The sequence below is a fragment of the Schizosaccharomyces pombe genome, assembly GCF_000002945.2.
Source record: "Schizosaccharomyces pombe strain 972h- genome assembly, chromosome: I".
Lineage (NCBI taxonomy): Eukaryota > Fungi > Ascomycota > Schizosaccharomycetes > Schizosaccharomycetales > Schizosaccharomycetaceae > Schizosaccharomyces > Schizosaccharomyces pombe.
The window spans coordinates 1,882,035-1,899,618 of NC_003424.3; the positions used below are offsets into that span (position 1 = coordinate 1,882,035).

Sequence of the window (17,584 nt, forward strand, 5' to 3'; positions counted from 1 at the left end):
ATAGCGTTGTTTTAAATACGAATCTTTACCGTAAATTTTTATAACAATATTTAACGAAAACGAATAACTCACTAAGTTTTTAATAAGATACATTTGCTTTCAATAGACATTACAGTGAAGGATCTAGTTATCTGACTACTATCCTGGGAAGTCAACTAGTACTGTAAGCAAACTAATAATTTGCTTTTACATAAAGAAAATCAGTGAATTTGATTTTATATTTCACTTTGAAAGTTATTGAACATTTACTGCTTACAACAAATTTGTTGAATGATGCTACTTGCTTTTTTTTGTAGCTAATCTAATGAGAATTTATATTTGTGCATAAAGTTCCTTTCCGTAAAACGCATTGTAGATATACGATTGATAAAAATGCTATTATATTCTCTGCATCAAAAGTATCAAAGAAAAAACGATTGTATCTGGTTAGTTAGAATTATACGATACAACTTCTTTTGGGTAATTCATGCTTTAGTGATAATAGTAAACGCTCCAAACGGGATTTTACTGTTTCCTTCCCCAATAAACTAATAGTATCGCTAATACCTCCTCCAGGCAGATTTCCACATAAGCCATATCGAAGTAAAGACTGTATTTTTTTCAAAGGCATCTGATGCTCCATGGCAATTTCTTTTAAACTAATCTGTATCTCATGAGTATTCCATTCGATGGTTTCGAACTTGTTTAAAATTGTTGTTAAAATTTTTGGAAGCTCTTCTACCGTGATGAGGGAGGAAACTAAACTTCTAATTTGTTGAAGGTCAGATGCCTCATAAAAATAGAACACTATCTTCTCAAACTCCTTAATCGTGTGCACTTTATTTTTTAAAAGTAGCAAGAGTTTTTTAGTGTAACTTTTGTCATGACTTCTAGAAGAATGAGAAAACTTTTGGATCAACCTCGGCTGAACCAGTTCGATAAGCTCATCGAGTCTGTTAACATCTGATATCGCTCTCCTCAGGTAATTTTTGTTTAAAAAGTAAAGCTTTTCAAAGGCAACAATTGAGGAGCTCTTTGTTAGTTTATCGATCGAAAACAGATCGATAAGTTCTTTCATCGGGAGAAAATCACTTTTCTGACGCGAAGACCAGCCCATTAAGGCAATAAAATTAAGAATTGCTTCAGGAAGAAACCCTTCTTGAAGAAGACTAGATACATGTGCATCATTTTGTCGCTTACTGAGCTTTGACCCGTCAGGGTTGACTAAAAGTGGAAGATGAGCAAATTTGGGAGGTTTCCATCCAAATGCTTCATAAAGTTGTATATGCTTAATCGTAGATGGTACCCATTCCTCTCCTCTAATAACGTGAGTGATATGCATTAAATGATCGTCAACGACATTGGCAAAATGGTATGTGGGAAATCCATCAGATTTTAAAATTACAAAATTATTAGATTCCTCTATTTCTCTGGAATCTGATTTTATTGCAATTTTTCCATACACCAAATCAGTGAATGGTGAAGGTTCCTTCATTCGGAATCGAACAACGTAAGGGAATTTTTTAGATTTATAAAGCTTTCTTTGAGCATCAGTCAAGTCATCAATTGATATTTCATGATATTTTGTAGATGAATCAATTTTGGTAGTAGCGATAGGGACCGAATAAGATACATAGGCTCTCCCAGTTTCTATTAAGTGCTGAGCATACTTTTGGTAAATTTGTAAACGGCTCGACTGTTCATAAGGACCATAGGGACCACCGACGATTGGTCCTTCATCCCATTGAAGATTGAACTGCTTTAGTACTTTATAAATCTCCAAGTCTGAACCCGTTACTTTTCGCTTTTGATCAGTGTCTTCTAGGCGCAAAATAAATTTCCCGTTCGATTTCTTGGCCCACAAGTAATTAAATAAAGCTGTTCTTAGAGATCCAAGATGCAAGAACCCTGTAGGAGAAGGAGCGAATCTAGTCCGGACTACAGCAGTGGAATTACATCTTTTCAGTGAATAAAATGAGATCTTGGAAACTATATATCTTGAACAAATTAGTTTCGCACAAGAGGTATAAGAGAGCATCCAAAAAAATTACTATAAACAGAATTATTCAGTATTATTTTCCAGAATTGGATATAAGGTTGCAAAATTTTCACTAGCGAAACTCAGTTGTTAACTTGTTAACATTGAGTGAGAAGTGATTGTATTTATAATAAAAATTGTTTTTTATGAAAAGTAGACAGTTAGCGTTAACAAATTGTTTTATTTTAAAACAGCTTTGAGATACAGTACAAGAAAGAAATTCAGGGAGTCGAATAAGAGGATGTTTAGAAATTGTAATCTTACGTACTAAAAGTCGTTGAAGCTGATCAAAAGTGAGGAAATGTTTATTTATTAGTTACGATCCTAAGTTTTTCTTTGTTATAGCATTCAAGAAGAAATTGCAAATATACCTAATCTAAAATACCATACCCAGAACATTAAGTAAAAAGTAATGTTTTAAAAATAGGGAGCTACACTAATATAAAAAAATTGTCTCCTAATTTAATTAAAAGTCAGTTCCAATATGTGTGTATCAAGTATGACAAAATAACAAGAATAAATTGAGTAGGGATAATGATTACTAAAGTTGGGTTATAGTTTCGATTTAACCGAGATGGCGTTGTAGGTAATCGTTCCAAAAAACGCCTTTTGGATCAAGAAGTTTACGAAGGGAAAGCCATTTTGAAAGGTTTGGATAGCGTTCAAGTAACTGCTCTTTAGTTAAACTGTATTCCTTAGCCCAATGAGGTTTTCCGTTATACTGATTTGCGATATCCTCTAAGGCTTTGAAGTAGGGTTTATAGTTAATTGAAGTAGAGAAAGGGCGGTACATGATTGCTTCGATATAACAGGTGGGTACTTTACAATCAGTAGAAAGCCAACATTCATCCTCTGGAGTGGGAGCACAAACGCGAACCTCAATAGGCCAATGAGTATATGCGCCTATCTTTCCAGCATCATCAACAGTATAATTTATCAGTTTCTCAAGGGCATCGGGGGCAGATTCAAGAGGAATACCCCATTCACTAACATGTTGTGAAAAATAGCAGAACATTTGCAAAACATCAAAACCAGGGCCAGCCACCTGCAAAGCCGTGCCAAGCTTAGAACCATAATGACATTTGAACCAAAAACGCTCCAAATACGGCGTAACTCTATTTACACATTTACCCACAAAAAGTAAACATTGATAGACAAAGGAATCTAGCTTCAAGCGAAAGAGTGATGGCTTAGGTGTGTGAGGAACAGTATTGGGTTCTACTTTGTTGGCTCTCCAAACAACAGCTCGATTAGCATATGGGAATACATGAACACGCACAAATTCAGCAGATTCCCAAATCAGGTTGTTTTTCCAATCTTGAAATAAATCAGTGACAGTAGTAACATCTTCCGTGGCGACCAAATCAAAAGCTGGTACAACAGAGATAGTAATATCAACAATTACACCCAATGCTCCCAAACTAACTTGAGCAGCAGCAAACATGTCTTTCTGTAGCTCTCGAGAACAGGTTACAATAGATCCATCGGCGAGCATAATACGCATTGACTTGATATAATGAGGAAGCACTTGATGTTGCAAGCTAGAACCATGGGTACAAGTGGACATGATTCCGCTTACAGAAGTTTCAGAGATGCTACCAACGATGGGAAGAGAATATCCCAAATTCTGAAGGATTTCTTGTACTTGGTAAAATCTGATACCGGCTTGAACGGTAATACTAAGGGAATCAGGGTCAAATGAGACAACCTTATTCATTTTATCTAATGACAAAAGGTAGCCAGAAGTGCAGACAATGTCTGATGGCGAGTGGCCAGCACCGACAACTCGAATTTTTTTTCCATTCGAATTTGCATCTACTAGAATCTAAAAATAATAATGTTAGAAGCAAGCGAACTAATTAATTTCTATAGAAATGTAAAAAAAAGGGGGAAAAGGATTGATAGCCAAAGCAGCATCATGAACTACTAGAAACTAAGGACAGATGTAAAGCTAACTTTAAACAAATTTACAAGTCTTCTTAAACCCAGTTTTCTTACGCTACGTCCAAAAGGGCAAAAGCATTACCTCTCTTAATTGTTCTTCTGTTTTGGGGCATCGTAAACCAAGTGAAATGGCAGAGAAAGTTTTAGCCCAATTTGAAAAACGAACTCGCCCATCTTGGGATAGCTTATTAATATGAGGAATTGACATAGCAGAAAGCAAAAACTAGTAGTAAGGATTGCAATCTAAAGGAATTTCAACAAAATTAGCTGAGAATACGCCGATGCTACAAAAATCCTTATATTAGAACAAAAGAGCAATTCCAGATATCCTTTTATCTAAATTTCGCTGTTAGCGATTATTTGGCAGTGAACAAGACGCTGGAGGATTGTTATATAGTCAGTTACTAATATCACCTCCAAAAAACGTAATTTGCTATAAGTATCGCTAATTTGAACGATAATTTGTAAACAACTATAGTGATTGGTAAAACTCCAATATGTTAAATAGTGACAAGGAGAAACCGTTGGTAAGTCCACAGTAATTGAATCTAGGATTGTCACAGGTGAAAGAAAATTGCTTAGTATTGAATTGTCATGTCTATGCTATTAAGGTAATTATATACTTATGCCATTTGTTTTTTACTTGAAACGAATCATCAATGTTGCTGTTTAAACAAGGTGTGAAAGATATACAAAACACAATATACTTACTTTCAATAGTACTATAAATCAGCGTAAGTAGTTTGCAGTGGGACGCTACGAGAAAGAATTTTGGCATAATTTGTTAAACAAAAACAAGCCTAGTGCACAACACAGTTATTCACTATATTGGATGATTATGGAAAAGCGGCGAGGAGTCTTAACGTGTGGGATTGAAATGTTTGACGATTAATAATAAATTTCCATAAAGTTAACGATTAATCTTTATATATCCTTTTGGCTACTCTAAATAAATAAATAGTCAAAGTTGCCAAATTCCTTGTTTATTTACATTAAAGATTTCCTATCAAAGAGTACTAAGCGTGTGCGAAGTGATTATTCGTAAAACAAGTTATCAGGATCGACGCTTGAACGCACTATATCGATGGAAAAATATCTTTGTATAGTTGCAGGAATTTGTTACCAGATGTTGACAAGTTATTTAGAATTATTCCTGAAATTCAATTATGAAGGGCTTTAAATAATCAGCTTGGGGTCATTCTCAGTTTCAACTTCTCTCGGTTCCATGCTGATTGATTCGCCTTTGCGGCCGTTCTTCTTTAGGGAAAAATCAATAAATTAGAAGATGAATTAATTCATATATACTTGAAGCATACTACCTACTATACCTTTGTGGTATTTAGATACGCCTCTTTAATAACACTCGAAAAGACCAAGTAACATGTTTTCCATATGGTATAGGGGTTTGGAGCCTGGCATAAAGTCAGTATTGGGGAGACGTAGTGTAGCGAAGTTACGATACTCAAGAACAAAATGTGAATTTGCCCAAAGCATGCTAGAGTTGTAATTCCTTTTATTAGGTAATTACATTTGTTGGCATTAAAAGTTCTCTTTAGGAGAAGATTGGTTTTAAAAGAAGTTTCTCAAATTCCTTTATAATTTCCTATCGTTTTGAACAGCCAACGTTTTTTCACTGAACTTACAGCTTGAATATTTCCTACGCCCAATTGAAGAATACACGGATTAGCCATGTCGTCGTCTAAGATTAAAGAGCTTCGTGAAGGATTGATGTCCTCATCGAAATGGTCGATGGCGCCAGGAATGATGATGCAGCAAAATCAACCTCGTCCAGCTACTACGACGCCGCCCATAAGCCGAGGAAATGAGGACGCTGATGAAGGTTTGAATACTGCTCGAAGCTTTTCCAGCTTTCAAGATCTAAAAGGAATGTCTGGTGATGCAAAAGAACAAGAGTCCGCAACGTTGGTTCATTTGACAAAAGGTCGTGCTCATCCACGATCCCGTCGTCCACCCAGGCAGATATCGATTGATAGTGCCAAAAAGGAAGAAACGAAAAATACCGGGTCAACTAAAGCCGCAGATACCAAATCCTCTGTGGAAGCCACAATTTCGCCTTTGAAAGATACCAAATCGCCAAGCAACGCAAGCGTGTTTCCCATCAAGCCCACTGAATCAAAAACATCGACCACCAAGGACTCCGAGACTGCAAAGGAGGAAGATGACGCATCATCTTCGACCACAAAAGCTGTTGAAGCAACAACTAGCAAGGCTTCCTCAGCGCATACTGATACCCTTGCTACTAGTGCTTCAAATAGCGATAGGGGAGCAAGCACACCCGAAATGGTAGTTAAGGCAGAGAAGCGTGAAGGATCGACTTCTCCAATACCATACTCTTCGTTGTCAATCGCTGAACGAATTAAGCAAGCCCAAAATACCCCGTTCTTAGAATCGAAGGTTTTACCGCAAAACAATGAGACTTCAGACGAAGAGAATGTCGATGTAAAGCCAGCGGCTGGTACGGTGAAGAATGTTATGCAAGCCTTTCTTCAGCCCGCTACTCCTGCCAAAGACACTGCATCAAAGGAACCATCCAAATCATCCCAACAGCCAGTACGCACAAAGCCACGAATTGCTCAGTCACCCTTTCTTGCCCAGGATGCCAAAGAAAATGGTGGCAATGTTGAAGTCTCATCCCCCTTGTCCTTCTCCGCCTCCAAGTCGCCTGCTGCTGTAGACTCCTCCACAAAGACACCCACTGAACAAGTTAATGTTGTATCAAAACAAGCCCCCACCACCTCTTCCACATCGGTGATTTCCCCAGATCCCCTCCAGACCGCTGCACCATCGGCAAATGTGAATGAGGTCATCGCCAGTTTAGAGAGTAAGGTTGTTACTCGACGCACTGGATCAGGTAACAATTATCGAGTGGGGTTACGAAATGTGTCTGGTAGTGAAAGGACAAAGTCGTTAAGCAAGGAATCACCAGTGGAGCCGGAAAAACCTGCACTACCGGATGCTACCTCGAGCTCAACACCAACTACCGAAAACAAAGAATCTTGGACTAACCAAGGCATCAAGTCTAGTCAACAACGTTCGGCAAATGCATCTCCTGCTACTTCCCCTTCTAATCAAGCATCCATCCATGCATCGTTTACGAAAGAATCGAGTACACACTCTTCTCCCTCCTTTACCTTGGAATCCTTGTTTTCTGGTGCTCCACGGGTCGTCGAGTTGACGAGGTTTTCTCAACCCAGCCCTGCTTGCAGCCGTGCTTTGTTGGCACGGTGGAAGGAGGAATACAGAACGTCTATACATTGAGCGAACCCGTCTACGGCCGTGCATGTGTTTGCTTAATGGAACTAGAAGACAAGGATGGGTGGACGGGTCAACCGAATTGCCTTTGCTTATGTTAGATAGAATTCTACCCTAATGTGCGCACGTTGATAGTTAAAGTCGTTTATACTACATTGTAGAAAATGTACATTGACTGCACCAAAACTCGGCTACCGTTCCTAAGTCGATGGTGCTGATTTTTATTTTGTTGTTGTATTGTATGTTCTGCATTCTCCTAATTTATGCTCTGCTTTAATTATTGTTAATTTTTTTTTCCTTAAAAACTTCCTTCCTATATTATTCTATTTCGCACGACATTCATTTTTGAACAACATTCTACCTTTATACGACACTATAGGATCCAATTCTTCTAACGTTGTACTAGTGTTTTATGTTTTTGTGCTTCTCATTTTTATGTTTTGTACATTGTTTTCTAAGTTAGTTATTCTAATGTTGCATTGTACATCTCATTCTTTCCCTATAATTAATTGCCTTGATAATCCTTTTACTTTCTCCTACTTGAGTACTAGCGCAATGCTGTTTACAACTCTACTCGACATTGTTTTTTAACGTTGTACTGTAGCCCACTACATCTGCGGTTTGTTTACAGGACTGTTGTATAACGAGTAGTTATTGTTGCTGTTACATTGCCATAGATTTCAGTAACTTGAGTTTTTCCGCAAGTACCCTTATGAGTGCATTGCTTTTTTTTTGTCCAAGACCTTACCGGCAGTTCCCTGGTAACGAGGCCTGAGGCAAAACCCCTTCTGTCAAAACAGTAGAGTGGAGCAGTAACTGCTTTTAATAGGAGTCTTTGTATCATCCAGATCTGGACTTGTGGTACAGAACATTTGGCAGAAGTTGGTGGTGGTAATAAAACAAGAAGTTTGAAAACAAAAAAAAAAAAAAAAAATGATTTTCGTAAGTCGTTTAAAGAAAAGTGAAAAGTGTTTTTTCTTTATACTGCACTCGTTGGTCAAGTGAATGAACTAACTTTTTCCTGCGCTTAACTATTTACCAATCTCCACTCTTCAAAGTAGCAAGATCCATTCGCGCCATTTTTAGTTGATCCGGTTTGATGGAATAACTGCTTGGCGCTCGTTCATTCGTTCTTTAAGGTTCAAAATGGACATTTTTATTTCAACTCTAATTACGATATCGGCAGTTGGGAGAGGAGGCAAAAGGCCAAATTTTTAGTTTATAAAAAGGAGCATCTCCTTTCATCTATTCTGCAGAAACCAAGGCTTGTATTGTGAGACGTAAAGCGTTCAATTGCAAGGTTTCCCCATTGCTAGTCTCGTTGACAGTCATTCCTTGGCTTTAGAAAAAGAAGTTTGCTTATTTACTTTTTTCACTAATTTTGGAATTCCGTCTTTTTGAGCTACTTGTTTGTTTAGACATTTTAATTCTTTAATTGTTTACAATTTACTGTCTTTTTTCCTTCATAATAGAAACGCATATCGAGGTTTGAATAGGTCGAAATAGAAATATTTTGTTTTGTTAATCGTCCATCATCTCATTTCATTCACATTCCATCGATCGGTGCTATATTCTCTTTATTTATTCAGCTTAATTGCCCGATTTTTTTTTTAAATTATTTCTTACCTTTTTTTTTTTGGTTTGGTAAAAAATGAGCTGTGTTACTAGAGCCCCCATGTCTGTACCCCAGACTGCCCTTCAACCTAATTCCTACGTTAATTTCGACGCTCAACAAACATCTTCTACTCTGCTTCCAGTAGAAGTCATTGACTCGGTCATGCAGTATTTACCTGCACACGACGTTATCCAGTCTAGCTTCGCCAGTTATCCATTGACTTTGATTGCCAACAAGATCATTCGTGCTCGTCTTTCCTTCTTAGACGAATATTCACTTCGCGTTTTTGCAAAGGATGTCTATACCGATTCACCGATTTGCAACTTGTCTGCCCGTCGCGGTTTGTATTCTTTACAATATGATGGTTATTCGGTATTCCACTTGGATCCTAACAATTGCTCCTCTATTTTTCAAATCTCCTTTGAGGACGACGAGGATCTAGCTTCTTTTGAACGATACCCTGGGGAGTTTCTTGCTCCCCATATCAATGTTCGAATTCACGTTACCTTGTCTCGTTCTTCCTGCGATCGTCATCAAGCCGATATATTTTCTTGCTTTCAAGATCCTATTCGTGTCCGCCGGGATTGGCTTGATTCGATAAAACCCGGTCAACCTGAAACACTTTGGTTTGATCAAAACACTCAACATGTCATCGGTCTAATTGTTACAAGAGTTGATGCTGCTCCTGGAAAGTATGATCTTTCTGTTACATCTGTTATTGTTCAAACGGAGTACCTTTTATCTTGCCTCGAGAAAAGAGTACATTAAAAAAGAACTTTTTCCATTCTGCATTGTTTAATATTCTATTATTTAATTCTCATGAGACAATCATGATTGCGTTCCGTTTTCTTTTAATGTTTATTTTCGTTGCTTGACAAGCCTGTGTCGCTCACGACTTCTTTGTTTGACATTTTGTACTTATTATTCTTTTAATTAAAAATTTAATTTACCTGTGATGTATGTTTTGCTGTGTTAATACATCCTGGTTTCTCATTTAATAAATGCGTTTATACATTTTACGCAGTCGACTGGTTTTTTTTTTCAGCGTTGTTTTAATTTCATTCAGCATTTGGCTTCATGTACAAAATTTATTTCTTAACATTTTTTTTCTAATAAACTTTTTTTTGTTGTACTGAAAAGTAAAAACCTACCTTTTTTTAAATTGCTCAATCAATTGAATGTTGTTTTCACGTTTCTCATTTCTACGAATATTTTAGCCTTTGTAAAATCTTTTTAATAGACGCTTAATCTTGTAAATGTGACTAAGTCTATACTACGTTCTTTCGCTCCAGTCAGTCTGCATTGTTTTGAGAGTTAGTGATTTTATGCTGGAATCGACGTGGTTATTTCGCAAATCTTTTAAATATGTAGTGAAAGCAGTATTTGTTTATATTATTGAAGAACTGTAAAATTTAGGTTTGACATTGGTGGTTTTTTGGCTTTACAACTCGTCTGTTAACGGAATTGGGTAGTGTTCAAATAAAATTTAAAATTGGTAGAACTCTGGGATAAGTTTTAGTATTTATGTTTCTATGCAAATAAAGATAAGCTTACTTGTTTCATTTTTTCTTTAAATTCTATATATCTTCATTGTTTTTACATGTCAACCAAGAATACGAATGTTTGGTTCATAAACATACCTCAATACATTGACACCACCACCCGTCACCATGAAATGCGTCGAATGCGGCGCGGAAGTCGATTCTTTATACACATATTATGGAAGGGGTACCAGTAATATTCGACTAGCTCAATGCGTAAGTAATATACACACAATATGTTTCGTTGATGTAGTCAACTTGATCGTAAGGAGCTAAGGGCAAGTCCATTCCAACGGCGACGAAAAGAAGCTTCATGAATATTTTTCTCTTCAAATATAATTTACATTATTGTAAGCAAATGACGATCATTCAATTTTTGTCTCCATTTATCTTGCTTAATGAATACTGAGAGTGGAATGCGTAGTCTTGCTGTAATCGTTAAGATCGACTTGTTCTTTAGTTTTTTTTAAGTACAATTTCAAACTAACGACTATGTTACAGAAAAACTGCAAACAGTTTGCGGACAAATACATTGAATTAGATGTTGTTCTCATCAGCATGGATGTAATTTTGATGAAACCGCAAGTTTACCGTCATCTTTTGTTTAATTCTCTGTCGGCACGAACATTTCGTAACGTAAGTATTTTATTCATTTCAATGGCTTTTTAAATAGCTGACAAAATGCGCAAAGGTTGTCAATTTCTGCATATTAATTTCCCTTTTCAACGTTTTTTTAGTTTGGTCACGACTAGAAAAACGCGCAGCCCTCTTCCCCTACTTCACACCTGCCCAAGCATTTCTCTCCCAGCCAATTATCCGGCAGTACTTGACTTTACTGCTAATATGTTTGGTTGAGACAACTGTGTATCAAATTTCAGTAGTTCTGTTATTATGCCTAACAATGGGTTGGAAATCTTGGACTTCTGCGTCTGGCGCTGTAATACTTTCTTCTAGCACAAGAATGCTACCCGTTTTCATGGTAATTTGGGACTACGACCTTTCTATAGCGGCAACCGTCGTAGAATGGGTAGTTTTGTTTAGCAATGTGGATGCGCTATGTATATTAACTGGAAGCCGGCGGTATTTTAAAATTGGCTTAATCGTTCTTTTTGCCAGTCTCGTGAGATCTATTGTCGTTTATATTTTTTTACATTTAACAGGACTTTCACAGATTCAACCATCAACTCCTTGTGATGGGTTTCAGCATTTTGTAAATCTATTATGTGTATACTTTCGTTCAATCACTTTAACTGCGCAAACTGCAGTATAATGACAAAAGGAAATGGGAAACAATACGGCATCGACATAGTGTATCAGTTATTAAAAGTTTTTATATCACCCGTTTTAAGAAACTGGTCAATTATTAGTTCTTTAATAAGTTGTTGATATTTAAAAAATATGAATTTGATGAACCAATTGAAACCGAAGCCAGTAATCATATTTCCTAATCTTGTAATATGAAACTTGAAATGGTCTAAATAAAAATAATAATTACACCCTCAAAGCATATAGATATGTAATAGATACAATTATATAGAGGAAACACTGCAAGGAAATAAAAAAGGCAAAAAACTGAAAAAAGTAAAACTATTTTGCTGAGCATAACTAAACAAATGATCATTCGAAGATATTTTTCTTACCAGTGGAATTTGTTGCATTTTTTTAATAACAAAGTTCAGAGGTTTGCTTTTGCTGTCGCTAAAGAACCCATCACAATTTTATCAGCTACGATATTTTTTAAATATTTAATCAATATATGTATATAAGTCTTTGTTCATTATACATTTGTTTAGTTATAGAAGCAACCAGGTCAGCTAACACCGTCTTAGCTCGTAATGTAAAATAAACTCATAGTAAGCGAATGAATATTTCAGTAAGTTTTAAATGAAATAAAAATTAGAAAGTAAGTAATTTATAGAACTGTAAGCAAATGCAATCAGACCCGTTGAGATTGAATACAGTAAACTATTTTTTAAACCCAATTCAAAAAAAAAAAATAGCGTTGTTTTGCTACATGTGCTGCATTTTGTGCTTTTAAAAAAATTTAAAAATAATAATAATAATAATTTAGTGTGTAGCTAAGATGTCAGCTTTTTATAATTAGTATGTTAAATCAATTAATAACAGGTTACATTAGCTTTTAGTGAAGAATGGAAAACTTGAAGATTAGGTTGGCAGACTAATCTTCAGTTGGATGTAGCCCTATTAAAAAGCAGCAGAAAAATATTCTTTCCGATTTCGGAGGGTTGTATAATGAATTAGATTTGTAACGGTAAAAAGTTTTTGTGCAAATAAGTTCCGTATAATTAACCATGTTTTTCTAATCTCTAAATTAAAACCTAATTTGAAAATAGGGCAAACATGTAATTTTCTTGTATTTCTCGACTTTTGTTTTTTATTTTAATTAAATTATCAATTACAGAAAGTATTTATTTTTTAATATGACTCTAATATTTTCATACTGTCTATCCTTTCACTCTAATCTACATGATTGTTTTGTAAATTTGGCAGTAATTCGGCTCAAGGGTTATTAGGTTACCGGTTTATTAATCAGTTAATAGCACCTTATATGAAAAGAGACGAGATTAAAGTCATACAGTTCTACCAAATAAATAGGTTTTTTTTTTGAATATTTATTTTACGGAAGTAATATTAAAACTCGAAGTATGCGTATTTAAACATTAATTAACTAAATTTGTTTGGATAAACCGCTTTGACCATCTTGACTAACTGCACTTAAGCGAGTAATACGTTAGCCAACTTCCTATCGCGTAAATAATTTAACGCTGTCTACGACAGGCCAGTAAACACGCGATCCCCATACATGTTTTAGATGTACGGGGGATTTTTTTTTGAAGAAACTGTTAAATTTAATACACAAAAATATTTAAAAGTTTTATTTTGGATATGAGTGAAAAATTTAATGTATTTTTCTGCCGCCAATAAAATTGATTCTGTTTCCATCTATAATAGCCAACCACAACGCTCGCCTTTACCAGTCTTACCAACTGCCAATATTAAAAATCAAAACATATCGAGATGTTCAGCCGTCGAATTCAAGTTTTGAGCCCGTTTTTGAAGCATTTTGTTAACAGAAATGCCCGTATGATGGCTACAGAGGCCAACATATCTGCCACTTCTGCTAATCCTCAGTCACAGGGTGAAAATTTAAAAACTTTCGAGATTTATCGCTGGAACCCAGAGAAACCAGAAGTAAAGCCAAAGCTTCAAAAGTATACAGTCGACTTAACAAAATGCGGACCAATGGTTTTGGATGCGCTTATTAAAATCAAAAATGAGCAAGATCCTACCTTAACGTTCCGTCGCTCATGCAGAGAAGGTATTTGCGGGTCTTGTGCGATGAATATTAATGGCAGTAATACTTTGGCTTGCATCTGTAACATTAAAAAAGATAACAAACCTACTAAAATTTACCCCTTACCTCATTGCTTCATCGTAAAGGATCTCGTACCTGACCTAACCTACTTTTATAAGCAATATAAGAGTATTGAACCCTGGTTGCAAAACGATAACATCCCTAAAGACAAGGAGTTTTACCAATCTCGCGCTGACCGTGCCAAGCTTGACGGTTTGTATGAATGTATTTTGTGTGCCTGTTGTTCTACCTCTTGTCCATCTTACTGGTGGAACTCAGAAGAGTATCTTGGCCCAGCAGTTTTGATGCAGGCTTATCGTTGGATCATCGATTCTCGTGATCAAGCTACTGCTAAACGTTTGGATGTCATGCAGAACTCTATGTCTGTCTATCGTTGCCATACCATTATGAATTGCGCTCGTACTTGTCCCAAGGGTTTGAACCCTGGCCTTGCCATTGCCAAGGTAAAGGCTTTGATGGCTACTGCTTAAACAAGATTTACGCTTCTTTTTGTCTTTTCTTTCGCATCTGATGATTCCAATATTTCTTGTTAAAGAGGAACCCCCGTTGTTACTTAACCTATTTTATGTTTCTCTTCTACGATTTTTTTTACTTGCGTAGCTCTGTGTTTAGCTGTCATCTATGCTACATTACTTTCTCGATCTGACCATTACTTTTGCGTTGTTCCCGTTAATGAACCCTTTATTTTTATTTGCAATATCTAAATCTAGTTTACCATTAATAATTTCGGGAAATGGTAAACTTTTCTATTTTAAAGAAAATATGCTATTTCGTGGTAACTTGTGCACAATTGAATTGTTTGATTGTGATTTTTTACGCTGTTACATCAGATGAAATAATTAAGCATGTATTTGAAAATTATCTAAACCACTTTTTTCACTGTTTATTTGTGGCTAGTTACTGCATTTAACATAGCAGCTGCTTCTTTGGTTAAAGAGTTGAAAACTTTTTAGCATATTGAGAGCCCTTTAAGGTAATTGCTTTGTAAAACTTGAGATAAGTAAATGAGGCATCTTTTATTTAATTAAAGTATCACATAAAAACGGAAATCATGTACACAATAATGAAAGAAAAATAAATCTTAATATGACGATTAAACCATGGTATTCTCCATAGGCTGGTCGAAATTTTTTGTTACTATAACATGATTTTAAAATTTCAATGGATCAACAATGTACATTTTCACGGCCACTTTTTAGTTTATAATATTTGACGAACACAAATAACTTGGATAAGATGTTATCGTTCATAAGAATTTACATATTCACCACTCCAGATAATACTACGCAAGACTAAACCTAACTCCTTCGTTTCACTGATTCAACAATTTATTAAATTTCAATATGCTTTTTACCTTTAAGACATGTTATAAGCCTTCAGACACACTCATTTTTTAAATATTAATGGCGAATATTTTACTTTGCTGGTTTGTTGTTGAATAGCGCAGATAGCTATTACTTGATAGCGTAATTAGTTAAACTCGCTTTTATAAAAAATAGTAGTAGTTGAACAAGCTTCTATATTAGTAGTTTAACGAATACGTCTAGAAAATTTGCTATACTAGTATACGGCTTCAGGTACATATATCATCGGTAAAAATTTTTTTGGCTATATATAGCAGCTTGTCGCGCCGTACCAGCAGTCAAACTAAAAAACTCCCAAATTCTTTTAAACGGGCTTTTGGTATAGGTTGTGAATATAATGGCAAAAAAGGATAAAACCTCCGTTAAGAAATCAGTGAAGGAGACTGCATCAAAGAAGGGTGCCATTGAGAAACCTTCCAAGTCCAAGAAGATTACTAAGGAGGCTGCTAAAGAGATTGCAAAGCAAAGCTCTAAAACCGATGTCTCCCCTAAAAAATCTAAAAAGGAGGCTAAGCGTGCTTCTAGTCCCGAACCTTCAAAGAAATCAGTAAAAAAGCAAAAGAAATCTAAGAAGAAGGAAGAAAGCTCCTCAGAATCCGAGTCTGAATCTAGCTCATCAGAATCCGAGTCTTCCTCTTCAGAATCCGAATCTAGTTCTTCAGAGTCCGAATCATCTTCATCTGAATCCTCTTCGTCTGAGTCTGAAGAAGAAGTGATTGTGAAAACTGAAGAGAAGAAGGAGAGTTCCAGCGAATCATCTTCCTCCTCTGAGTCTGAAGAGGAAGAAGAGGCTGTTGTAAAAATTGAAGAAAAGAAGGAGAGCTCTAGTGACTCTTCTTCCGAGTCTTCCTCATCTGAATCTGAATCCGAATCTTCCTCATCTGAATCTGAGGAAGAAGAAGAGGTGGTCGAGAAGACTGAAGAGAAGAAAGAAGGCTCCAGCGAGTCTTCTTCTGACTCCGAATCCTCGTCAGATTCCTCCTCAGAATCTGGAGACAGCGACTCTTCCTCTGATTCTGAATCCGAATCCAGCTCTGAAGACGAGAAGAAACGTAAAGCCGAGCCTGCTTCTGAAGAAAGACCTGCTAAGATTACCAAGCCTTCTCAAGATTCTAACGAGACTTGCACTGTTTTCGTCGGTCGTCTTTCTTGGAACGTAGATGATCAGTGGTTAGGGCAGGAATTTGAAGAGTACGGTACAATTGTTGGTGCACGTGTTATTATGGATGGCCAAAGCGGTCGCTCAAAGGGTTACGGCTACGTTGATTTTGAGACCCCTGAGGCTGCTAAGGCTGCTGTTGCCGCTAATGGTACCAAGGAAATTGATGGTCGTATGGTCAACTTAGATCTCTCTAATCCTCGCCCAGCCAACCCTCAACCATATGCTCAACAACGTGCGGGTAATTTTGGAGACCAATTATCTGAACCTAGTGATACCGTATTTGTTGGAAATTTGTCTTTTAACGCAACTGAAGATGATCTCAGTACGGCTTTTGGCGGTTGCGGTGACATTCAATCCATTCGTTTGCCCACAGATCCTCAGTCAGGACGTCTTAAGGGTTTCGGTTATGTTACTTTCTCTGATATTGACTCTGCCAAGAAATGTGTGGAAATGAACGGTCATTTTATTGCTGGTCGCCCATGTCGTTTGGACTTTTCAACTCCTCGTACTGGTGGAGGTAGCCGTGGTGGTCGCGGTGGATTTGGCGGTCGTGGTGGATTCGGTGGCCGTGGTGGATTTGGTGGCGGACGTGGTCGCGGTAGAGGTGGTGCTCGCTCTGGAAACCCCAACCGTGGCTCGGTTGCTCCATTTTCTGGGAACAAAGTCACTTTTGACTAAGTATACTGGCTTTTAACTATATTGAGTTCATTTTTATGGGTTAAATGTAAATACCTTAGCAAATTAATATATGAGTTTGGGTTTTTGGGAAACTTTTTGGCATAAAGGGTTTTAATAAATGTTGGGCTGTGGATTTGATTTAATTGGGTTGAAGTATTCAAATACAAATGACTTGTTTGGGTTTGTTATGGAATGAATTTGGGTTTGGTTTGGTTTTATTGACTTTATAAAGATAATAAATATGGGCCCGTTGGTTTTACAATTTCAAAGCAGTGATGGTTGGCGTTGTTCTACGGTTTAGTTCATGTATTCACCTTTCCTTTATACGTTCCATAGAAGCTTTTGACATAGCTTTAGATAGGTTTTAATATAAAATAGAATCTTATTTAGTTTTGTTCTTGTTCATCTAATCAATCCATGTTACTCACAATCATCGTTGATCACTTTCTAATAGCTAGTAAATGAAGACCGTTTTGTGTTCCTTTTTGGGCTTTTCCATACGGCACTTTAAATTAATGATTTTTTGTTGAACTTTGATTGTGGTCTTACCCGTAATCATAAATGAAGAATGTAGTCGAGCCATTGTCATATTG

At 36.5% G+C, this 17,584-nt stretch overlaps 7 protein-coding genes and 11 long non-coding RNA genes across 18 annotated transcripts; 9 read left to right on the forward strand and 9 right to left on the reverse strand.

Annotated features, from left to right (window-relative positions):
* Window positions 1-113: 113 nt before the first annotated feature.
* Window positions 114-396, forward strand: SPOM_SPNCRNA.2848. The gene has a single exon (NR_192216.1). It is a non-coding gene; the product is annotated as a non-coding RNA (long non-coding RNA).
* On the reverse strand, window positions 266-2,114 carry mse1 (glutamyl--tRNA (Glu) ligase Mse1). The gene has a single exon (NM_001018959.3). The coding sequence runs from the start codon at window positions 2,015-2,017 to the stop codon at window positions 437-439; it is 1,581 nt and encodes a 526-aa protein (NP_593525.1). The 5' UTR covers window positions 2,018-2,114; the 3' UTR covers window positions 266-436.
* Window positions 509-2,177, forward strand: SPOM_SPNCRNA.2849. The gene has a single exon (NR_192217.1). It is a non-coding gene; the product is annotated as a non-coding RNA (long non-coding RNA).
* Window positions 2,178-2,313: 136 nt separating this feature from the next.
* Window positions 2,314-4,326, reverse strand: alo1 (D-arabinono-1,4-lactone oxidase). Its single transcript, NM_001018960.3, has 2 exons — window positions 4,044-4,326; window positions 2,314-3,842 (listed from the first exon to the last, which is right to left on the reverse strand). Exons 1-2 carry the CDS (start codon window positions 4,167-4,169, stop codon window positions 2,583-2,585), a joined length of 1,386 nt encoding a protein of 461 aa, NP_593526.1. The 5' UTR covers window positions 4,170-4,326; the 3' UTR covers window positions 2,314-2,582.
* Window positions 2,541-5,184, forward strand: SPOM_SPNCRNA.2850. Its single transcript, NR_192218.1, has one exon. It is a non-coding gene; the product is annotated as a non-coding RNA (long non-coding RNA).
* SPOM_SPNCRNA.769 lies at window positions 4,718-6,763 on the reverse strand. The gene has a single exon (NR_151143.1). It is a non-coding gene; the product is annotated as a non-coding RNA (long non-coding RNA).
* On the forward strand, window positions 5,445-8,557 carry SPOM_SPAPB1A10.13 (uncharacterized protein). Its single transcript, NM_001018961.3, has one exon. The coding sequence runs from the start codon at window positions 5,651-5,653 to the stop codon at window positions 7,238-7,240; it is 1,590 nt and encodes a 529-aa protein (NP_593527.1). The 5' UTR covers window positions 5,445-5,650; the 3' UTR covers window positions 7,241-8,557.
* On the reverse strand, window positions 6,840-7,256 carry SPOM_SPNCRNA.2851. Its single transcript, NR_192219.1, has one exon. It is a non-coding gene; the product is annotated as a non-coding RNA (long non-coding RNA).
* Window positions 7,711-8,149, reverse strand: SPOM_SPNCRNA.2852. The gene has a single exon (NR_192220.1). It is a non-coding gene; the product is annotated as a non-coding RNA (long non-coding RNA).
* SPOM_SPNCRNA.2853 lies at window positions 8,323-9,430 on the reverse strand. Its single transcript, NR_192221.1, has one exon. It is a non-coding gene; the product is annotated as a non-coding RNA (long non-coding RNA).
* pof15 (F-box protein) lies at window positions 8,489-10,056 on the forward strand. The gene has a single exon (NM_001018962.3). The coding sequence runs from the start codon at window positions 8,886-8,888 to the stop codon at window positions 9,615-9,617; it is 732 nt and encodes a 243-aa protein (NP_593528.1). The 5' UTR covers window positions 8,489-8,885; the 3' UTR covers window positions 9,618-10,056.
* Window positions 10,016-11,842, reverse strand: SPOM_SPNCRNA.2854. Its single transcript, NR_192222.1, has one exon. It is a non-coding gene; the product is annotated as a non-coding RNA (long non-coding RNA).
* SPOM_SPNCRNA.2855 lies at window positions 10,108-10,374 on the forward strand. Its single transcript, NR_192223.1, has one exon. It is a non-coding gene; the product is annotated as a non-coding RNA (long non-coding RNA).
* On the forward strand, window positions 10,510-11,812 carry arv1 (Arv1-like family protein Arv1). The gene is made up of 3 exons (NM_001018963.4): window positions 10,510-10,606; window positions 10,892-11,026; window positions 11,082-11,812. The coding sequence occupies exons 1-3, from the start codon at window positions 10,520-10,522 to the stop codon at window positions 11,658-11,660; spliced, it is 801 nt and encodes a 266-aa protein (NP_593529.3). The 5' UTR covers window positions 10,510-10,519; the 3' UTR covers window positions 11,661-11,812.
* Window positions 11,843-12,063: 221 nt separating the features above from the next.
* Window positions 12,064-12,380, reverse strand: SPOM_SPNCRNA.2856. The gene has a single exon (NR_192224.1). It is a non-coding gene; the product is annotated as a non-coding RNA (long non-coding RNA).
* Window positions 12,381-13,396: 1,016 nt separating this feature from the next.
* On the forward strand, window positions 13,397-14,718 carry sdh2 (succinate dehydrogenase iron-sulfur subunit protein). Its single transcript, NM_001018964.3, has one exon. It carries the CDS (start codon window positions 13,430-13,432, stop codon window positions 14,255-14,257), a length of 828 nt encoding a protein of 275 aa, NP_593530.2. The 5' UTR covers window positions 13,397-13,429; the 3' UTR covers window positions 14,258-14,718.
* Window positions 14,719-15,254: 536 nt separating this feature from the next.
* SPOM_SPNCRNA.770 lies at window positions 15,255-16,892 on the reverse strand. Its single transcript, NR_151145.1, has one exon. It is a non-coding gene; the product is annotated as a non-coding RNA (long non-coding RNA).
* gar2 (nucleolin) lies at window positions 15,428-17,457 on the forward strand. Its single transcript, NM_001018965.3, has one exon. It carries the CDS (start codon window positions 15,489-15,491, stop codon window positions 16,989-16,991), a length of 1,503 nt encoding a protein of 500 aa, NP_593531.1. The 5' UTR covers window positions 15,428-15,488; the 3' UTR covers window positions 16,992-17,457.
* Window positions 17,458-17,584: the final 127 nt, after the last annotated feature.

What these genes read in the sequence shown, in the direction of transcription:
- arv1 (NM_001018963.4), top strand. Translation starts at nt 10,520, where the DNA reads ATGAAATGCGTCGAATGCGGCGCGGAAGTCGATTCTTTATACACATAT. An exon ending in ATATTCGACTAGCTCAATGC is followed by an intron (nt 10,607 to 10,891) that starts GTAAGTAATATA and finishes ACTATGTTACAG; the next exon opens with AAAAACTGCAAACAGTTTGC. An exon ending in CGGCACGAACATTTCGTAAC is followed by an intron (nt 11,027 to 11,081) that starts GTAAGTATTTTA and finishes AAATGCGCAAAG; the next exon opens with GTTGTCAATTTCTGCATATT.
- sdh2 (NM_001018964.3), top strand. Translation starts at nt 13,430, where the DNA reads ATGTTCAGCCGTCGAATTCAAGTTTTGAGCCCGTTTTTGAAGCATTTT.
- pof15 (NM_001018962.3), top strand. Translation starts at nt 8,886, where the DNA reads ATGAGCTGTGTTACTAGAGCCCCCATGTCTGTACCCCAGACTGCCCTT.
- gar2 (NM_001018965.3), top strand. Translation starts at nt 15,489, where the DNA reads ATGGCAAAAAAGGATAAAACCTCCGTTAAGAAATCAGTGAAGGAGACT.
- alo1 (NM_001018960.3), bottom strand. Translation starts at nt 4,169, where the DNA reads ATGTCAATTCCTCATATTAATAAGCTATCCCAAGATGGGCGAGTTCGT. An exon ending in CAGAAGAACAATTAAGAGAG is followed by an intron (nt 3,843 to 4,043) that starts GTAATGCTTTTG and finishes TATTATTTTTAG; the next exon opens with ATTCTAGTAGATGCAAATTC.
- mse1 (NM_001018959.3), bottom strand. Translation starts at nt 2,017, where the DNA reads ATGCTCTCTTATACCTCTTGTGCGAAACTAATTTGTTCAAGATATATA.
- SPOM_SPAPB1A10.13 (NM_001018961.3), top strand. Translation starts at nt 5,651, where the DNA reads ATGTCGTCGTCTAAGATTAAAGAGCTTCGTGAAGGATTGATGTCCTCA.